Below are 20,989 nucleotides of genomic sequence, written 5' to 3' on the forward strand. Positions count from 1 at the left end.
TAGTTTACCACATGTCTCCAATTTATTGCTGCTTTCTATGAGAAAATGTATAAAGGAAAAAAAAAAAAAAACAACAAGCAAGCTGAGCTGGATTGACTACTAACTGCAGATTGATTGTGAAGTTTATTGGTTGTTTCCTCAATAGTGCCAAATCAGCACCTGATGTAGGAACAGTGAGTGGTTTGAAGAAAGTTCTAATTAAAACCAGGGTGGAATTGAGCATTTATAGGGGTTCAGCATGTACGTGCTCTTTCTCCCCTTGGATAATAGCAGTACAAAGGAGTGATCCTATTGCCAAAGCAATATTTGTTGAAATTGTAAAATGTATTTTACAGCACATTCCCTCATGAGAAGAAATGAGAAAATGAAGTTGTTTCCAGCACTATAGCATGCGAAGATGGAAATAAGGTTCTGTTTATGCTGGGATTCCCAAACATTTTATATTTTGAACCAGTTTTTAAGAGGGCTGTTGTCTTGTGGACAGTTTTTCTCACTCCAGTCCTGGTTAGCTCTAGAAAGAAAACAAAGTTTAAAATAGGTATTGCAGAGAACAAAGGAAAAAAATCAAACTTGATTCAGAAAAGCACACACATCTGCTCAATTTAAAGATATGCATAAAGTGTGTATGTGGATAAATGTATCAAGTATATGCGTAAGTATGAATATATGGATAAACTTAGGTATGGTGCTTGCCTATAAGAAGGGCTGTTATTTCTCTTGGTTATGTACTAAATATGGTCTGTCCATTCTGTCACACCTCTGGGTTTTATGTTGTAAAATCTTTTGGTCGGTAACCATTATTTTCATTCTACTATTTAATTCAATGCACATACTGTGTAAGATACTGTATAGAGACAATCTCTGGCCCACAGAGTTTGCTTTCAGAAAGATAAATTGGAGAAGAGAGAGAGCACAAACTAGGAAACCAGTGAGCAGAAAGCAGTTGAGCTCCTTAGAGGGCTGGTTTTCAGACTGTTTCAACTGAAGTTGAATTGTGCTATATCTAATGTATTTAGAATATTTCTGATGTAGAACCTGTTATATCGTGAATGTCTGAACCATAATTAGCAGCAGCTCCTCAAGAGCATTTTCTTCCAGCTAGTTTCCCTGTACATCAGTCTGCGTTAAATAAACCACCTACTTTCTAATCTCAGATACAGATGCTTCTCTGATAGTGCAGGGAGCTCTTCCCAATTTTCCAAACATCTTGAACATCAGATGTTGAACTTAAAGCATGCATCAGCTCTGAAAAGTGGCATTTTAAAACAGCCCCTCACTCTGCTGATTTGCTTCTTTATGTGGCCAGAGTTGTGTCTGATTTCAGAGCTATAAATAAGCTGCTCTGCCTCCTGCTAGCCACATGGATCTAATGGAAGAAGGGGTATGGAGTTTTTCTAAGGCACCTGATTGCTATTGATTTTGGTTGGGAGTCTGTGTGTAAGTGCCTTTGGTTTTCTCGAAAAGCTTCCCCAACCTGGGTATGGAAAAGGAAGAATTCTTATGTTGTGCCAGAAATGTTCCTGTCATTTCCTCCTAGGGGAAGAGTGGGACTGAGCAAGTTCATCTTAACTTTAAGAACCCAGGCTTAATTTGTAAGGGTGACACTTAGGAAGTCCTCTTTAACTTGTAAACCCAGCTTAACAAATAATGTCCGATGGAGAGATGCAGTTCCCAACCCAAAATTGCCCTTGAAAACCCCCAGAGAAAGTATCTTTCTACGCTATGTGTTAACTATCCCTTTCTCGGTCTGGCTATGCCAACTACTGAGCATAAAAAGCAAACTCAGAGCTGAGAATCTACACGCTTTGTTACCTTAAAATATAAATTGGTAGCTTTTCCTGGGCATCAGCTGAGTGTGTTTAAATTCATGTAGGACACGGCCCTCCCTTTCTGTAAAAAGTGAATCCAGAGAAAGGTCAGTTTTCCCATGTGTGAGGTTTCCTGCTGTAAAACATGTTTCAGTGTATTTTTGCTGAAGTGTGCAAAACTGGGCTTTCAGCTGCATAAAAGGCTACCAATTTGTTTGCTCCAAGAGAAGTTTTAGAGGTGAGGCACAATCTTCCAGGCCACCTCCCCTTGCAGCCTGAGTTTCACTTAATAGAACAAGTTAAGGTAGGTTAGAGGCAGTTCTTTAAGGTCAGTTGAACTTTCACTGGAAAATACGAGTGCTGGCAAGTATATGCAATATGTAATGCAAAATGTTTAGGGTGTGGGGAAGTGTGAAGGAGCCATACCACAGTGATGAGCTTGGCTAGAAAAGAGAAATTAAACAAGTTCCTTAGTGAAAACACCCTCAGAGATGGGTTAAGAATTTTGGGGGTTGGTAGAATGTTTTTGTTACCCCCAAGGGGAAAAACTGGAGATCAAAGCCCAAATTCACATAAGCATGCTTGCTTTGAAACGTATCTATAAATTATAGCGTGTACGTTGGCATCTATTGTAGTCTTTGGTATTTACTTGAGTGTATAATATGAGATTCACAGTACCCTGAGTTCCTTGCCTGAGTGTGTAAAAATAAATGCTGATGGAGGCAACATTTCAGGTTCTCAAGTTTCCTAATAGTGTTTTTGCCTCTTCCCTATTTTCCCATGGTCTTTGTGCCTCATCCCTGTGATTGCATGTCCCGGCCACTGACTCTCTGGCTGAAGGGTTTTCTTGTAGGGGTTGCTGGTAGGTTTTAGAGCTGTCTACCTGCCTTTTTGCCACCTCTCACCGTTAAGGTGCCTGTTGTGGCTGTTATCTTCTTGGTCAAGGCGGAATTCCCAGGGGATCCACAGCTGCTACACCTCAGTCAGCAAAGTAGCTGCCGAGATACGCCACCGTTAACTTTAACTCTTCAATCAGTCTCTGTTTTGTAGCTCATCCAGAGGAGCAAAAGACCTGACTTCTTGGCATGACAGAACATTACCCACAGGCTATCCTAAGCTTTACGCTTCAGGCTCTTTCTTTCCCTCGAGCCTATATTTTTAAGCATTACATTTTAGACACCTCATTTGCTTTGCTGCCCAACAGAGATTGTGTTGGGGTTTTTTGGCACAATTGGATTAAACTAGCAGAGCTAGATAGCTTCCATTGGCATTTCAGGAGATTTGCTGTAAGGCAGACCTGAGACATTCATACCTTCCTAAGCTTGCACAACCAGGGCGAGAACTGCAGTTGAGGTCTTGACCTCAGTTACTTAAGCCCTTTTCTCCCAGGAGCGTTCATCACTTTAATCACAGAGTCCTAAATAATCAGTGGGTAGCCTGTAATTAGGGGGTTGTGTCCTGGAATCCTGCAGCCTGCTCCCGGTGTGCTGAGCACTCCCGATTTTCATTTCCCATTCCCCGAAAGGATGTTTGATCTCAGATTTACACTTCAGAAAATTAAGAAAGGTACAGCACCTCAGTCCCCTGGCAATCTTCCTGCTTTCAGTGGTAGGTGCCTTTCTTTCCTTAAATATCTCAGTGCTGCAGCAATTGACACACTTGATTTAAGAGTTTGATTTATAGGCTGATACCGAGCCTGAAAGTCAGCAGTTCCAGGGCTGCATAAATCAGCCTGTCTCTGGGACTAATACTTCTTTATTTATAATTTCGACAGGAGATGGAATTCTTTCTCAATTCTTTACATTTCTTTCAGATGTAATCGACCACCCTGTCCTTTGGTTTAAAGCTATGTGACTTTGCCACAAATAGAGGGAGGGGGAAGTAAGCTGAGGCCAGGAATTGCTGTGCTATAAAAGCTTCATATTGTGTGCTCTTGGACTTTGCTTTCTCCCAGCTTCCTTCGAGCCCACACAAGAGATGGACTTGAGGTTTTTTGGCTTTCTTCCCCTCCCCCTCCTTGCTCCATACATACGCTGACCTTTTAGAAAAATAAATAAAAGATAAAGAAGGACCTGGAATGTTGCAGAATGTGTGTACATTTTGCTCTCTGTTGTTTTCTGCTGGGATTAGTTGTTTACAGTGGGGGAGAGAAGGGAGGGCAGAGGAAGGGGGGTCTGTGGCCTTAGCTGAAATTAGTGGCATTTCGGAGTGATCTTGTTAGGTGGTCCGCAGTTTAAAGACCTAAATCCTTGTAATCCCCCCATGCCTCCTTGGCCACTACTCCTTTTGCTCTTGTTCTCTTGCCTTTCTTTCTTTTTTTTTTTTTTTTAGGGGGAAAAAAAAATCTCAAAGTCAGCCTCTCTGTCTCTCGGATACAGGCGCATAATATACACACACGCGCACGCACACACACTCTTGCTCTCTCGTATGCTTTCATTCACACATTGTACCTGCATAACAAATTAATGTCTTAGCTAGCTGAAGTCTACATCTGTTACCACTACGGGACTGGGCTTGTAAAATGCTCTCTCTAGAATGCAGACGCACACTGAATATTTTTATTTATTTTCTAAAAAACATTGAGCTGCCAGACTTTCAGTTTGTGATTACACTTAAATTCAAATTGAAATTTCAGCCATAAATCAAGTGCGCCAGATTAGTTCCTCTTGTGGGTTTGAACATGCTCTTTGGATTTTAAGGTCAGAAGATATCCGTTTTCACAGTGCTGAAAAGTTTAAAAATATACTACATTTTAGGAAGAAAAATAAATATGGTTTGCATTATAAAGCAGTACATCAAATATGTGCATATGCGCACACACAGCGATGTCAATGAAGCTGAATGCTGTCAGATCACCTTTGAGGACTAATAGCACCTATTTGTTAAGCAAGCCAGGAAACACGGTGGCTATTTATCCAAGGAGAATACAGCAGATTGTCGTGAGATGTGATATTTACCCTGCAAGAGAATAAAAGTTTATTCTTTACTCTTCAATTTTAAAAAAATAGTAAAAATTAAATAAACACACCAAATACTTCTCTTGGCAGGCTTTATGGCGTAGTTTAGAAAAAGGCATTTACAAATGGTTTCAAAATGGCTGTATTACATCTGTCAGCGGGTGAAGGGAACACCCACAAACTGTGTTTTTATCTCTTGAAGTTTTGTTCCACTTGAGCAATAAAAGCCGGATTCACTGCTGTTTTGTGTGATTGGAGTAATCCTAGTGTTGAGTATGTTTTTAAAACTTCTGCGTTTCGTTGGTTTTGTAAGTTTTAAGAAACTCCTGGGGTGGCAGAGTACTTTGTTTTTAGTTTTTACTAGCCTTGGACAAAGATAGGTTTGCAAGCACCTGGCACAGACAAGTTCATCCTGGTTCCCTGGCCTGTCCTTCCCAACAAACAGTTGGGCAGGAAACCTCCTTATCTTTGATGTTAATGTCATCAGCAGTTTCTTTTTTATAGTGCCGTTCTTTCCCTGGGAGTTGAAAAACTATCCTAAAGTAGGCTCTGAACCCACATCCAGTGTCCTCCAGTCTGAACTCCAGAACGACAGCTTAAATCCCTTTTCCGTTTGTGTTGCAGCCCAGGAGGATAATACCGAGAGGTATAGCGTTCCCAAGGCTGCTCTCGTACTCAAAGATATGTTAGCTGGTGGGAACCTAAAAACTGGGCCCTCCCAAAGCAGGGGAAAGCTCTCTTCTGAATGGTGCGAAGTGATGGAGGAGGAGGGTGTTTTGGAGTGCGCATTTTGGATGGGAGCCATTTCAGTGGGAAACGAGGAATCTCCCATCACCTTCGCTAGTCCTCTTGAAAGCCAAGCCAGAGTCGCGGCAGCGGCGGGCAGTTCTCCCTCCACTGATTCATTTCCTAGCCTGGTTCCAAGTGTTGAATGTTCTCTCTGTGCAAACACTGTTGCACAAGAGGATGGCCCGCGCCGCTGCCCTGGAAAGGAAGTGGGTTGTGACAGTGTGAGAGCAAAGGCAGGCGGGGGTCTGCTGTGTATCTTCGCCACTTTTTATCTTATTAACATGTTAGTAGAAACCCTGCCAGGGCAACCTGAGCTGGTGACTTGTAGCATAATTGCTCATGTTGCTTCCTTATAGGTCAGAAGAGAGAGAGTTGAAGTGAGTTGAAAGAATGATTGTTCAGAGGGGACAGTCTGTTCAAGGCGAGCCGTAGCTGCTGACCAGTGTGGCTGAGGTCTGCTTTTACTGCCCTTACTCCTGCAGAGTTCATACTGCTTTCATGAGGCAGATGGGTTCTGCTGTGACTAACATAAGCAGCAGAATTTTATATGGTTAATGCAAGAATTTGTATAATTCTTTGTATAATGCTTTGTAGAAGCAGGAAAATAGTGGCAATTCATTTTAGGATTGGTAATCCGGAGAGAGGATTGATATTTCTTTTTTCTCTTAAGGGACGTGGCTGGCTAGCTCTGCCCAGGATGTGAAATTAGACTGATGGTTCTGCCCTGCCACCAAACCCCTCTGCCCTGGCAGCTCCACAATAGCTCTGCTGTCCGTGAGCCAGCTTGGTGGTGTGGTGCAGTGGTGTTTCACTAGTGCAGGGAAAGTGTTAAGCAGCGGTAAACTTGTGACCAAGGTAGGGAACAGCTGGTGGTGTCGCAGTGGTTCATTAAACTGCAGGAGTTACCACACAGAAAATCAGTGAAGCCAAAAACTTTGAAAAGATCAGCTGTTTAACTGAGGATAGCAAGAATATTCAGGAATTTTATAATTAACATTAGCAGAAATGTGGAGGAGTTATTAAGTGCTCTGAGTTGGAGTGGGACTAATATGAGGGGCAGATTATCTGGGTTATATATATTGGGGTTATATATCTTGCTTATACCTTTCCCACAATCTGCTGTATTTGATGTGTGTTAGACTTGGTAAAGTAGTATTTTTAAGCAGCTTTTAGCTGGATGCTGAATAGCTGCAGAATAGCTATGTTTTTTCTCCATAACTTTGAAAGAAACTGCATTTAATAAAATTTAACACTACTCATGGTGTTGACTGAGCAGCATTTGAGTGCACATCGTGGATGGTTGCTAAGATTTCACAATTTCCATTTTACTGCTTGGACAGGCACGGACCAATGTAGTAGCTCCTTCAGTGTCCCTCAGCTGGGGAGTTGTGGAGCCAGTACTTGGACTTCTGAACTTCTTTCCTATCTTGAAGATCAGATCAGATCAGCAGATCTGAAAGCTTGTTACTGCAAATTCAGAAACGTTTTGCAAGAAAGTGAGTTACCTTTTTAAAGCTCAGTCCTGCTTTGCTGTGCCCTGTGCAGCATTTCAGACCTTGTGGTGTCTTAAGGCTACATGGATTTGAAAATCTCCTAAGAGTTAGAGGAGTTCCAGCTTCCATCGATGTGGGTTTTATTGTTTTAATGTTGCAGAGCAGTATTAAAATTTGGGTGCTTGAATGTAACATGGACAAGGTCTTCCAGTTGTGATATTGATCTGTATGAAACTTCTCAGCAAAATTCTCAGGGAAGGAATGAGCTCCTTCTCTTTTTACTGGACGACTGAGGCATAGATGTGACCTGTGCAGTTCCCCAGGAAGTCTGTGGAAAAAATGAGACTTGATCCAGATCCCAAGTCCCAGGCCAGTGTCCCATCTACAGAGTCCTCTAGCAATATTTATTCTCTTAAAGAAGTGTTCAGGAAAACAATTCTAATAGGAGGTAAAACTAGGAACTTTTTTTCTGTTTTTTTTTTTTTTTTTTTTGTTTGTTTGTTTGTTTGCAAACTCGTTCTGACAAATGACGTTAAGTTTTTCCAGGAACAGAGTATGAGGATCAGGACAAGAAAAGTGGAGATTCTGAGAAAAGAGCATACCTGAATATATTTACAGGATCATGTTGTAGGCTTATTAGATATTCTGACAGATACCTGTGTTTTGTGCCTGTAATTTTAAATCATAATTTTTAAATCATTTTCTTGCTTCACTTTGTGTTGTAGGTGCTGTCTTCAAGGCAGTGTTATTTGTCATAATGCCATGATAGAGAAGGGTGCAGAAATCAAGGACTGTTTAATTGGTAGTGATCAGCGGCTGGAAACCAAAGGTAAGCGGAGAAGCTGTATTTGCGATGCTTTCTTTTTTTTTTTTCTTTGGGGTGGGGGTTACTTCTTACTCATGATTTTACTCCTGTTTCTTCAACAGGACCAGTAAACAGTAGCAATTCTGCAACATGGTATTCAATACTACTAGGATTTGCTTTTTCATGGAAAGTACAGCTTCTTGGCGTAAGAATAGTTCAGGGGCTTCCTCCTCTGAAGATGGCAGAAAAATACTGTTTTATTAGAACGAACAAGACTGGGTGCTGAGACAGTCTTTTCCCAGAGACCACACTTAGATCAGCCTTGAAGTTGTCCTCAGCAGAAGGAGCTATTATTTTAACTAATAACCCTTTTCAGTGTCAGGGGTGATGCATACAAATTACTGGTTGCACAGACTTCCTTCTCTTTGTAGATGCTGCTAGCCAAGGGTGCCAGGATGCTCCCATCCACCTTGCTCCAAGCAGAAGCTCAAGGTGGAATATCATACTAGGGGTTGCTATGCTCAGTACTAAGTACAAGGGCAGCTACATTAAGATCTGCTTTACTTGAACAAGATGCTGTTTGGGGGCTTCAGAGAGGTTACCACTGCATGGCCCTCATTTGGGCAAAGCCAGGCCATCCAATCAAACTGAGGAGCAGTGGCTCAGTAACCGCCTGAGTGGAACTGTTGATTTCCTGCCCTAACAGATAATGGGCAGGAAATGGCTGTTTCAATGACTGCATCCCAAGCAGAGGGCTTTTTAATGAATATTTATGGTTGGGGTTTGGCAGATCCCTGCTCTAGGATGTGGGCTGAGGACAAAAGTGAGTTTGCAGGCTCCATATGAAGTTATTTAGTCAAACTGGGATGTGTTTGTTTGCTTTGTCTTTATAGCATATGGGTAGACTCCCGATTGTAACTGTCCTAGCATAGAGCAAGGTTTGTACTTATGAGGTATAGCATGACTTACTGTTAGCTATCTATATGACAAGTTTTATTTTAATTTGAAACTAAAAGAGGTGATTGATAAAAACAAAGCATTGATACTGCAGTTGCGAGTCTCAGATACTCTAGGAAATATCTCTTGTGTGTTCTCCAGTGCACTGTGGTCTTGGTCATGTGTATCTCAATTTCTACTTACTCATGGCTTTGCTCCTCACATCAATCTGAATCAGTGGCCTTAGCGACACATTTGGTTGTTAATCTGCAGTGTGAACTATGAGGAGACAGGGTGTAGATCTAACTAATATTTTACAAAATAAAACTATGCTTGATTTCTTTAGTAGATCATATCAAACAGAAATACCACCTTTTGACCTTGCTCATATCTACTTCAGTTGTCTCTTCTAGGCATCTGATGCTGCTTTGGTTGATTTTGGTATGGAAGCCATTCTGTCTCCTTGATTATCGCTGTCGTTCTTGTTAGAACCCTTTTCAGGGTCTCTAGATATGTTCAGAGGGAGAGAAACAGAACTGAAACCCATGGTTCATTTGCCTGCTCTTGTACAGGCTGATGCTCACCTCTGCAAAGCTTAAACCCAGTGCTCAGTGAGTCTATGGGCTCTCTAGCTGAACTTTTTAGGAAAGTATGACTGACGTTAGCAAAGACATATTCAGGCAGATTATGAATACTCAATTATTCTGAGTGAGAAAAAATAATAAAGACTCATTTCATTTCCCTGCCTCAGTTTCCCAACCATTCTGGAATTTTTTTGGGCTGGGGTCTGGTTCTCCTTGGTGGTAAGGGATCTCTCTGTGCAGTTCATGACTTATTTCCTGAACTATGGAGTCTTTCCAGCCCAACATGTCTCTTCTGACGTTGGCTGGTCCCACAGTAAACTGGGCCTTCTCTTTCTCACTGTGAAAACATGCTCATGACTTCCCTTCCCCTACCCAAGACCTCCTGTATCTTTTGCCAAGCTTTTGGTGTGGCCCTTTAAGTCTGTTTCCATCTTCCCCCTTTCATCAAGACTTTGGCTGTGTTGTTCTGTTTGGTAACTTTTCCTTCCTCAAACTCCAGCCTCCATAGCCAGGTTAGAAAAAAATAGTTCTCTTGGGTTGGAGCCACCCTTTGTTGCAAGCTGATCGCACTTCAGCAGATGTAAACGGTAGTGGCTGGCTGTTGATCCTGGTCTGGGAGCTACATGCTAGAAGTCTGCTCAGCAAAGCTGCATACACCTTCCCAGAAACATTAAAAAAACACAGCAGTCCCTTATTCCAAAGCATCAGCCAGGATTCGTCAAAGGTACAGAGATCTCTGCATCATCCTGCACAGCCACAAGCAAATCCCACAGTTGACTTTACTGCAGAACTGGCTGTTTGCTCCCTACTCTGCCGTTCAAGTCCTGGCTACACTGCCCAGGTTCAAGGTACAAGAGCTCTTTGAGCCAGCGGTGCACTGACCTCCTTTCAGAAAAAGAGCTGCATTTCCACGCAAGGAGCATGGCAGAAGAGCAGCTACCACAAATGATAGGCAAATGTAACTCAAACCAGCTCTCATCTTTTTCCTTCTGCAGAAGAGGCAGGGGCATAGTTAGGGTGGTCCAAATGGTACAGCTGGGAGTAATGGGATTGATTTAAACACAATTTAGGTTGGATATCTGGAACATTTTCCTAACGATGTGGTCTGGTGGGCTGTGGGATAATTTGCCTGGGGACGTGGTGGGAGACCTCATCACTTAATAATGGGCTTGGCAAAGCTCTGGACACCTAACTAGAGGAACACTCAACACTAGCTTTTGGGGTAGATCAAATGTAGCGTACTACTTCCAAACTGAAAAGAAAGTTAGAGACACAGGAAGGCCAGGTAACTGTCAGTAGTGACTTCCAGTCTTGTGTTGACTTCAGCCCCATCAGAGGCCCCATCACTGCTGGCCAGAGATGGTACTTTTCAAGAGCCTCTGTTACCGTCAAGGTATAGAGTTTTTTAAACTTCTGAATGTGCAAGCAATGCTTCCAGAGAGCCCTACCATTTTCTCCCTCCTGCTTTTATTACCATGCCTAGGAAGCATCCACTTTCCTTCCTCTTTGATACTTTAATTTAAGGAATTTGCTAGTAGAGAATAAACAGACAGGCTTTACGAAAGCTACCTCACCCAGGCAGCAGTTTGAAAAACATGTTGGTACCTAAGGAAAAGGAGGTAATTGTTAAAGGGATAGGAAATGACAGGCAGCAGTTCTGAAAGAATTTAATTGCACAAAGCATTCAATCATTGTTTCTAAGACAGTTATTAGGATTATGCTCCAGCCTTTTTGATGAACCTGTTTTTAAAGAGGAGCTCAGAAACAGCATGCACTCATTGAGAGAGGGAGTGTTGCTGATGGACCAGTCAAGGAGTCAGATGCGCCCTAGAGTCAGTGAGTACAGTTCCCAAAGGAGTCTCTACGCCACATCCAGCAGGGAGTAAGTTATACATCTGGTATATGTTAGTCAGGAAGAAATGTATGCAGTAAATTGGCATAACCTTTCCTCAAAGGAAAACCGAGAAAGAGATACTGTGAAAACATGCACGTAGAATAAAACCAGTAAAATTCACACAGAACTTCCCACTTTATCCCCAACCTTCCTCTTTGTTTTTGGGACAGAGATACTGTGTGTGTTGGATATTAAAGGGCAAATGAAGTCTGGGGGCTGCTTGAATCATTGCACACCCAAAAACTGATTACAGCAATGTTGTTACTGCACAAATGTATGTGCAGAAAGGGAAAAAAATACCAGCATTCAGTGTGTTGGTGTAATCTTTGCTTGGCATCCTGGTACACACTTAGCAGTAGCATTAGCTCTATGACCGAGGTGTAGAGTAAGACTTTACTGTGCTTGATCCTGTACAGTTTTTGTGCAACCATATATTTATACTTTCCTTGGTGCCCCTGCCACAGTCAGTGCCCATTTGCTAAATGCAGAGTTGTTCCATATTCCTCATTTTCCTATCATTTTTCAGTTTGTGGCTGAAGCTTTAAGCGCACTATGCAAGAGACGAGATCTTTCCTTTCTTACAGCTTTCTGCAGCATTCGTCATCTTAATGCTTCACAGCAGTTAACAACCTCCTTTTCTTCTCTCTAATGTTAACGTGGCTGGGTTTTCCTCCTGTTTTACAGAGACCTGAGGGACAGGGAGATTCAGATCTTAAGTGCCCATTCATTTTGACTGGCCAATTTAAGAAGTCTAGGACTTGGCATTATATAGTACCTTATGGATTCAAAGCCAGGATGCCCCACTTAATTCACTGTGCCTGCAGTGTGCTGTGGTCATGGCTGAAGCATGTACAAAGTGCCTAGTTATTAAGCACCACTGAGGTCCGTATGGAAATAGCTTGCTAGTAAGATGTGTACGGCACAAGCAGTGGTAGAGCCAGCTCCTCAAGGGCAGCATTCAGCGTTGACCAGCAAGCTGTCCTCCCGCTGTGGATACCTTCTTGCATCTGCTTCTTCCAGAACAGGCCCATCCTGTGCATGCAATAGGGCAGGCCTGTGACAGCCGTGATCATACTCCTACCAAGTGTACACAGGGAAGCTCCACTAAAGCTGTGTGTGTGACCTGTGGCAATTCCAGCCTATTACAGACTTGATATTTTAGCCTTAACGTTCTCTTTGTAATCCTTTTTTTTTTTTTTTTTTTTTTTTTTTTTTTTTTTTTTTGAAGTGGAGGTGAGGGGAGAGGCTCAGTCTGAAAAAAACAGTTTTATTGTATAGGGTCATATTGGCCATTGCATGAATCATTAGCAAGGTCAGAATTTTAAACCCCATTGTACAACTGCTGCTGCTGCTCTAGCTAATGGCAACTAACAGAAGTGTTTTTTCTTCCTTAAGAGGAGCTGCATCTAGAGCAGGACAAGAGAAGCTCTTTACCAGCAGGCTTCACAGGCGTCCATGGGCCTCAGGAGCCCAGAGATCCACTCCTGGTGCTGCAGGGGAGAAGGCTCTAGTAACTGTAGGCTTTACTGCTGCTGCCACCCGTGAGCCCTTTGCTCCCAGCTATGTCAGCTGTTTCCTGTCTGATCCTGACTCCTGATCTCTGTTCTGGCTCTTTGCTCTAGGACCAGTCTCATCCCATTCCCAGCCTTCTCTTTGGCTTCTCCTCCAGTCTTTGTCTCATGGAGATTGTTTGGTTATTCCCAGACACCAACCTGACTCCACCTCCAGTCTCTGATCATAGCTGCTATTTCCAGTCCCCTTGCCTAGCAGTCCCAAGCTGCATTTCCCATCTGGCACTCGCCTCCTGGCTGGTCTGGGTTTGACAGCATCCCTCTCTGAACTGCCTGAGTGCTGGGCAGGATCATTCTGGCCGCAGGAGAGAAGCAGTTCTGTGCCTAGTGATGCACTGGTCCATAGCCCAGGGATACAAGTGTCGTGAGAGTCCTGTCTTCCTTCTGCACTTCCATGGTCAAGAGTGCTCAGTGCAAACGGAGTCTCTGGAGCTTTTAGCTGCCCTCCTGAGAGCATGTGCAAACTGAGATTTTTTTTTTTCCAGTGGCTTATCACATAGCCAAAACTGTGGTTTTTCACAAGAACAGAAAAAGGCACATATCCACTAAGGAATGGCTCCTGTGTCCGATCATTTTTCAAGTCCTATTCCAAGCCTGGAGTCCTAGGACTTCACAGTGAAACAGTGTAAGATTGTTTTATATTGATGAGGGCCAAACAGCACGTTTTTCTCTAATGGCATTCCCTGAAAGCAGGTACAATTTAGGAAACCTCCACATGTGAATGGCTGACTGCTTGTGAGGATGCTTTACACTAGCCAAGATGTAGCAGGATGGGGACAGGAAAGAACTAACAGACTTTCTGATGCTCTCTCTGCGTTTAAGTAGCGCCCAGCATCTGCTGTTGTAAGATGTGCAGAGTGCTTCCTGGTGAAGTCTTTGGGAACTGAGAGCACTTAGTATGATACAAGCATGCTGCAATGCAGATGGGAGTTATGAAAGCTCCCAAAGAACAGACACAGACTAAACAGTGCACACATGTATATTGTGCACTGGAGAGCAAGATGAGCTGGAGGAGATGTAGGAATGGTATAAAGTCATAGTGAAACTGAGAGGTCTATGGGATTTGGGGGCAGGTTTAGCTCAGCTGGTTAGGGCATGATGCTGCTAATGCTAAGGTCGTGGGTGCAATCCTCGTATGGGCTGTGCTGAGGGCTGGACTAGCTCTCCAGAGGCCCCTTCCAACCTCACCATTCTGTTTGTTCCCTAAAGTAGTTTAACTGCTGCCTGTCCCTGACAAAGACACTAGTTGGCAGTTAAAATAGGCATATCTTTAAAAGCTGTCTTTCCCCCTCCCCCCCATCAGTGACATGTTTCTTTGTGCTCCTAATAAGCCTGTTCTCCGAATTGCAAAAAAAGATGGTTTGTGAGTTCTGGCCAGGGACTGTTAGGTTGCACATACCATCGGTCCTTTGGCCAGGGAAGTTCAGGTTCCTGAATGAATGAGTTAAATGAACTGCTGCACTTGCAGCATGTTGATGGTGAAAAATCTACCCATAAGGCAGCAGCTCTTAACTTTGTGGAAATATTTTTACATGCTCCACACAGGGAAAGTAACCACTTGTGCTCTGCTAGAGCTCAGCCATATGAAAGAGCAAGGAAGAATACCCTAGTGGTAGCCTGAGAAAGGAAAGGGACCTCTATTTTGTCCAACCCAGCAAGCAAGCAGCAGTCTCCAGGCAAACATGGCATCTCTGCCATCTTGGCAGGAAGTGTGGACAGAGTGTTTCAGACTGACATTTCTGAGATCCATGCTGGCATTTGCTGTGAGGTGGTGATATCACTGTGGGAGCACATCAATCGCTATAATCCATTCCCCTTCTTAAACAGGTTGCTAGGGCTCTGCCATGTTGCTAGGACTCTGAGTGTCTCCCTCTCCCGGAGGAACTTGCTATCTCATGCACATTCCTAGTCCTTGATCTCACTTTCCCTTGACTAACCTTTCTCTTAAAATCCCTAGTGATCACTTTCCCATACATCTCTCTTTCCAGTTCCTTCACTCCCTCCAGTCCTTCTGATCCAAGCTGCACTGAAATCAGCTCTCTTTGAGCGCTGAGTTCACTGTTGCTTTCGCCTTACACTCCCAAGATACGCCTGTACCCCCGGAAGGTTTTGAGGGTGAAGGGGTTGATACTGATTGAGTGGTCAGCAAAGCCTCCGCTGCACCAGGTGAATGTTGGCACTGTGCTTTGGTGTTTGCTCAGAGTCAGCGTACCAGAGGAGTGAGAGCTGTATTGACAGCTTGTCCTTTGGGCTGGAATCGCCAGCCCAATTCCTCGAGCTCCAGGAGGCAAGCTGCCCATCCCACCTCTTGGAGCAGCCGGGACACACGACCCACGGGGGAATGTTGCTCCCTGAGACCTACAGGTGTGGCTGACTTTTGCACAGTGGGGTTAACAAGGCGCTTGGGAGAAATCTGTGAGACCTTCCTGGCCTTTGGGGTCACTCTGTGGTCACCCCCCATCTCTAGCTATCACATAAGTAAAGTGTGGCTAGGGAAAGAGCAGGCTTTGACTGGAAAGCCCTGCTGCTCCGTAAACACAAACAAATCAGCCCCCATCACCTGCTTCCCTTCTTTATCTCTACATGTAATTTAAAACACCCTCCAGCCTCTCAAAGTCAGGCTTCAGCTGCTTCCCATCCCCTTAAGCCCCTTTAGTTCCTCTCCCCCCACAACCTGGCTGCTTTTCCAGGGCCAACCATCACTGCAGAGACAAGTTGCTCTTCTCTCCCACTCTCTGATCCTTTCTGTCCTGGGTGAATGTGGTAGGAGCCACCCACAGCGTGTTTTCGTGCATGCGTTTCTGCAGCCACCCCTCCCCCCTTCCTAGTTTTTTAAGTTAAACTATCTCTTGCTTTAAAGAGAGCAAATACACAGCAGTGGCTTTCATCACTGCTGTATAATAGAGCAGTAATTCTGTGCCAGGGACTGTTTTCTATTTTATTTTAAAGGGTTTATAAAACAGTGTATGTAATTGAGTGAGTAAACTGAACGTTTTCTGGAGCCCCTGAGGGCTGGAACTTCATGGTGGTCCTGGGCCTAGGCCCTAACCTTTTTTTTTTTTTTCCTTCTTCCCTCCTTTCCCTCCTCCTTTACAACCCAGCATTGCCACCAGCAGCAGCAGCAGCAATCTGTCTGGGGCTAATTGAGCAAACAACAAGGAGATGCTTTCACATGGCTTTTAAAGGAATGCTCCGGCATCCCCTTTCTGTAAGCAGTTTCACAGGAACCTGCCAGGAAGGCTGTGCCGGGCTGCAGAGGGAAGCGCTCGGTCTGCGGCCCCCCTGTTCTGGTGGTGGGGTTTGTGCTGGGATGTGGAGTCATTTCCGCCCCTCTGTTTATTTGCATTACAATTTGTTTTTAGCCAAGCACCAAAAGCTGTGCTGCTCCCCAGCTCGCTAGCTCTCCTTGTGTTGTGCGTATGTTTTTAAGGGGCTAGTGTACAGTATGTGTAAACAAATGTCTTCCAAAGCAGGAACACATATATAATGCGTGACAGGTTTTTGATTTACACTCAGTAAAATCTCTGTGGACATTCGGTTCAAGCACCCAAGCTGACTTCAGGCTGGGCTGCGTCAGCAAGTTGTAGCAAAGTGCTAATCAGAAGGTTGAATGTGTTGATCGGCTCTGGATTTGCTTAGCACCAGATGCTCCCAATCTGAGAAGATCTAGTTGAACATGATTTAAGGTTGCAGAGTCCAACTCTAAGGCTTTCTGAAAGTCCTTTCTCTAATCCCTCTTCTCTCTCTGTGGGCTGAATGCATCTGTAACCCTGCCAGTGTCAGATAAAAGGCAGCCTGGTAAGAAAGCCCTAATGGGGAACTGGGGAAGGAGAAGGGAGCTGAACAGCTAAGCATGTGAGGTACTTTTCTCTCCTGCCTCCCCCCCCCCCCCCCCCCACCCCAACCATTTGCCCGAGTTTCAGGCAGAGTTTCTGCATGAACTGAGCTTGCTGGTACCAGCCAGAGCCACTGGCAACTGGCAGCCAGCAGCTGATAATGAAACGCTATCTGCAGCTCAGCTCTCTTTGATGCATGCAGTGGAGTCAGAATTCCCTTCCCTCTGCAAGGAGGGCTTTGGGGAGCAAACAGGGAAGCAGGGTGAATCCTTATCTGCTTATCACATCCCTTCCGGGTGCGGAATCGGGCTTTGTTTCTAGCAAAACCATTCCCTTTACCGTTTAAAAACTTTCTCGCAGATCTAAGACAGGCACATCCATGTGTTTTCTTTTAGCCTGTACAAAGAGAAATGAGTTTGGTGATTTTATGCGAGTCTTTGAGGTAGTAGTGACATGCTGGGCAGGCTGTCTGTGCCCGCTTCAGAATATCTGGGCCACGTGGATCAAGGAGGCAATGAAACAGGCAGAGGAAAGAGAAGATCGGGGAATGCGCGTTCTGATTTCCTGTGCAACTTTGGCAGGCTATTTAGCTCTCTAACCTTGCTGCTGCCTCAGTTTCCCTATCTGTAAACCAAGAATGCTCTTATTCACCCACTCTTGAAAAGTATTTTGAGACATCAGTTGTAAAATACAAGATATTAAGAGGGCCTGTAAGCATGTCAGTGCAAAATACAAATACTTGGTACCACCTCTGCAGCAAAGTATGTGACAAGACCCATCCCTGCTCTACAAGTTTAGGACAGTGCAGGATGCTGTATGAACTGAAGCAAAAAGTTTCTTTTTAAAAATGTTGCTACAGATAACCTATATATAGAACCGTAAATTGACATGGTGCTTTATAAGCATAGATGAAGGCAAGTTTAATCTGCAGAGGCATAACGTAATTACTCTCACTGGATGCTAGCCAGGGTCTTATTCACATCACAGAAATCAACATGATAGGTCGTCGGCTTGGAGGAGGTTCAGGAATGGAGTCACAGGAGTTGCTACAGGGCCTGTTTGAGATATATTGGGAAAGTTGTTGGGGGTGAGGAATGTTATAGCAAAAAGTGCTGCAGGTTGGATTTGAGGTACCTTGGCAAAGCTGTGTGCGGTCCAGGAGGGGAGGAGAAAGACGCTGAAGGCTGGACTTGGGGCTATTGGCAGAGCTGTGCTGGAGAGGTTGTGTGGTGCTACCTACATCACACTTGCACCTGGCACTCGTACAGTCAGTCCCTGATTTTCCTGAATACCACATCTACCTCTGCTCGTCCTGCTCAAAGTGCTAGAGATTGGGCTTCAAGCTCCAGCATCGCAATCCAAGTTCTGAGACGTCAGCAGAAGGCTCCAGATTTAATTATCAGTTGTCAGTAAATACTCTGGGTGAAGGATTGAATTACCCAATCTGAGGCTGAAAGTGAGAAGCAATTCCTTGTTCTCCTTATTCTTTGTCCTCAGGGAGGGTCTCTGAAAGGCAGTCATGTGGCTAACCCAACCCTATCCCCTAGGCTGAGGAGTCAAAAGGATCCTTACGATTGTGAGGTTGGAGTTGTAGTTGGAAATTATCTTTCCACAGTGCAAATACTCCTTGAAGTTTCTAGAGTTTTTTCTGGAGTGATGGTCTGTCTGATGCAAAGATGATGTCTTGAATTCTAAACCAAGAGAAGCATCGTGTTGGCCCAGCCAGTTTGGGGACTGCCAGGAATTTCCTTACGTAGCTGAAGGTAGCATGTTTGTTGTTTTCCAGGCATCTTGCAAAATCTGCTCCCCTGAGGGGAGGCATTTTAGATGGGTAAATAAAACACAACTAGTTATTTACATCCTCCTTGGCTGTCTACCCCCATTGCTATGTAAGGTGTTGGAGCCGACACAGCCTCCATTAGTGTATCTGAGCACCTCACAGGCCTTGATGGGTTATCCTGGACACCCTGGATACGAGAGCTGATTATTATTCCTGATGTACAGAAGGGAAAAATGAGGTACTGAGCACCTAGAAGCATCCTTCAAACCACCTGAACTCCACCTGAACAGGAGTCCAAGTCTCAGAGGGTGATTTAGATTCCCTGCCTAACCCTGACAGTACCCTGAGGACACCCACTTTGAGCACAGAGGCATTGTGTCGCCTTCTGAGGCCACATGCTTGCTTTTTTAGGCACTGGTCTTTGAGTTTTGTGTTTTTATTATTTTGGCCTTAGATCCCTTATTTGCAGTCCTTCCCTGACAAGCTGCTTGTGCATTTTAAATGGAAGGCTCTTTCAGTACAGTGTATTAACAGTGCTGGGGCAGGGACAGGCACATTAATATGTCCAGTGAGGCTGTGCAGAGCTCCTGGGAAGAGGCAGAGGAGTGACCTTGTAAAAACAGCCCCTCCAACAAAGCTGCTCCATAGGAGCCTGAGGTGGGCTGTTCTCCGAATCCCTGCACCCCCTCAGCCCTGCAGAGGTGATAACTGTGCTCAGGGGCCTTGCTTCATGTCACCGATTTTGGAGAGAGTTCATCTAGATGTTTTGTATCCAGGAAGGAGAAGACAGGTTTAAAAAAGAAATCTTTTTTTTTTTTTTTCCTCCCAGAGTTGAGTTGGGATAGCTGAGAGCCTCAGTGACTGCATCCCTGATGCTGAGCAGCCCCCAGCTCCCAAGGCTCAGAGCGCTTTTGGGGCACATGACAGTCTTTCTTTTTTTGTGGCCAGGCTGGATTACTGATAACTAATTTTATGTCAGATTGCCATGTTGGATGTTGACGGCTCCTTGCCCAGACGTGGATGTACACCTGTCAGCAGCAGCTGTGACTTCCGTTGGGCCCTTTGTTGTTTAGTAGTGACACGTACATGTGAAAACTCTCATTAGACAAACCTCCTGATGTTTAGTCAGTTGTTTAGGTTTTTGCCATGTGTGTGGGACACTGTCTGAGAGATGCTGGAGTCCCAAGAAAGGCAGCAAATCTGTGTTTGAGTTCCCTAAAATCTGCTTTTCTCATTTGTTTTAAAGATGCAGATTTGAAAAATGCAAGATCTGAAATATGGCTACAAAACTCAATTCCTCTTCTTTTCCCCCCCTCTCTCTCTTTTCAGCCAAACATGTTAATGAAGTCATTGTGGGCACTGAACAGCTGATGGAGATATAACCCAAGTAGGTTTTAAAGACGATTTTATGGAAGCCAGCAGCAGAACCAGATGTTCAGCATCATGGGATCATCCACACAGATCAGTGCTGGGACAGTTTACCCTGTCATTGCTCCTTTCCTGTTCAGCTTTATATTTATGTCTTAATAAAGAAGTATTTACAGAGCAGTGTGTCCGTCAGCCCTTCCCCCCTCATTGACATGCACGCGGGTTTGTGCCGGGTAATATCGGTTCCTGCGCGCCGGGCGAACGCACTGTACTTTTCCAGTAGGACGAAGCGCGGGGACCACCCAGATTGTGCCCAGTCGGAAGAACGACTTAGCTGATCTCCCTGTGATATAAACCGAGTCCCTGCAGTCTCGCACCGCCGTCCCCGACGCTGGGAGAAGCTGCTTGGGCTGCAGCTTACGCATCTCATCAACGCAGCAGGCAGGCTGCGAAACACAGCGGGAACGCAGGCAGCATCTTCGCAGCCCTGCAGCTTCAGCAGCTGCCGCTGCTGCCGCCTCCTCCTCCTCCTCCTCCTCCTCTCTCTCGTGGTGCTGCCTCTAACATAGAAGTGTTTAATTTGCACCTCTGCTAGCCTGTAATGCGGCTGAGGAGTTCAGCTCCCGCTTCCACTAGGGCTGAATTGGGGCCATTGCTTTGAAATCCTGCCCAAGAGCAAGCGTGTGAGGGGGCTGGAGGGATGAGGGAGTGTGGAAGGAAAGTGGAACATAAACAGTGGATACTATCTGCCTTATTTTGGTGGTGCTTGTGCTTGTAGGTCCACTGTTTCTAATCCCAGACAGGAGGTCCCTTCCCACATCTAAACCATCTGTGGATGACTATACATATGTGAGATGAGTAGAGAGCGCTAATGTGAAATGCACAGCCTTGTGGTCAGTGGTTGTGCCAGGATTGTAAAGCACCTGGATTGGATTGAAACACAAGCTGTTCTTTAACATTTATAAATTGGACACAAGTTCCTACCTAAAAGCTGTTTATTAGAAACTAGTAGGATTCAACAGGACATTTATCTGAGCCTGGCAGTTTGACATCCAGAGGTGCTTACAGCAACTGGCTGGAATATTTCATTAACTAAAGTGATAAATTTTAAATGCATGCTTCATGGGCACCAGTGTCCCCTGAGGAAAATTACAATTTCCTAGCTAAT

The 20,989-nt window shown here is 44.5% G+C and overlaps 1 protein-coding gene across 1 annotated transcript in view; it reads left to right on the plus strand.

The window, feature by feature from the left end:
* Positions 1-20,001, plus strand: part of EIF2B3 (eukaryotic translation initiation factor 2B subunit gamma) — a 101,069-nt gene extending 81,068 nt beyond the window's left edge. The window contains exons 11-12 of the mRNA XM_062581902.1: positions 7,773-7,876; positions 19,783-20,001. Of these exons, the coding sequence (XP_062437886.1) occupies positions 7,773-7,876; positions 19,783-19,835 (157 nt within the window). The 3' untranslated portion in view covers positions 19,836-20,001. The remainder of the gene's footprint in view (positions 1-7,772; positions 7,877-19,782) is intronic.
* Positions 20,002-20,989: the final 988 nt, after the last annotated feature.

Source organism: Rhea pennata, chromosome 8 (genome assembly GCF_028389875.1).
Source record: "Rhea pennata isolate bPtePen1 chromosome 8, bPtePen1.pri, whole genome shotgun sequence".
Lineage (NCBI taxonomy): Eukaryota > Metazoa > Chordata > Aves > Rheiformes > Rheidae > Rhea > Rhea pennata.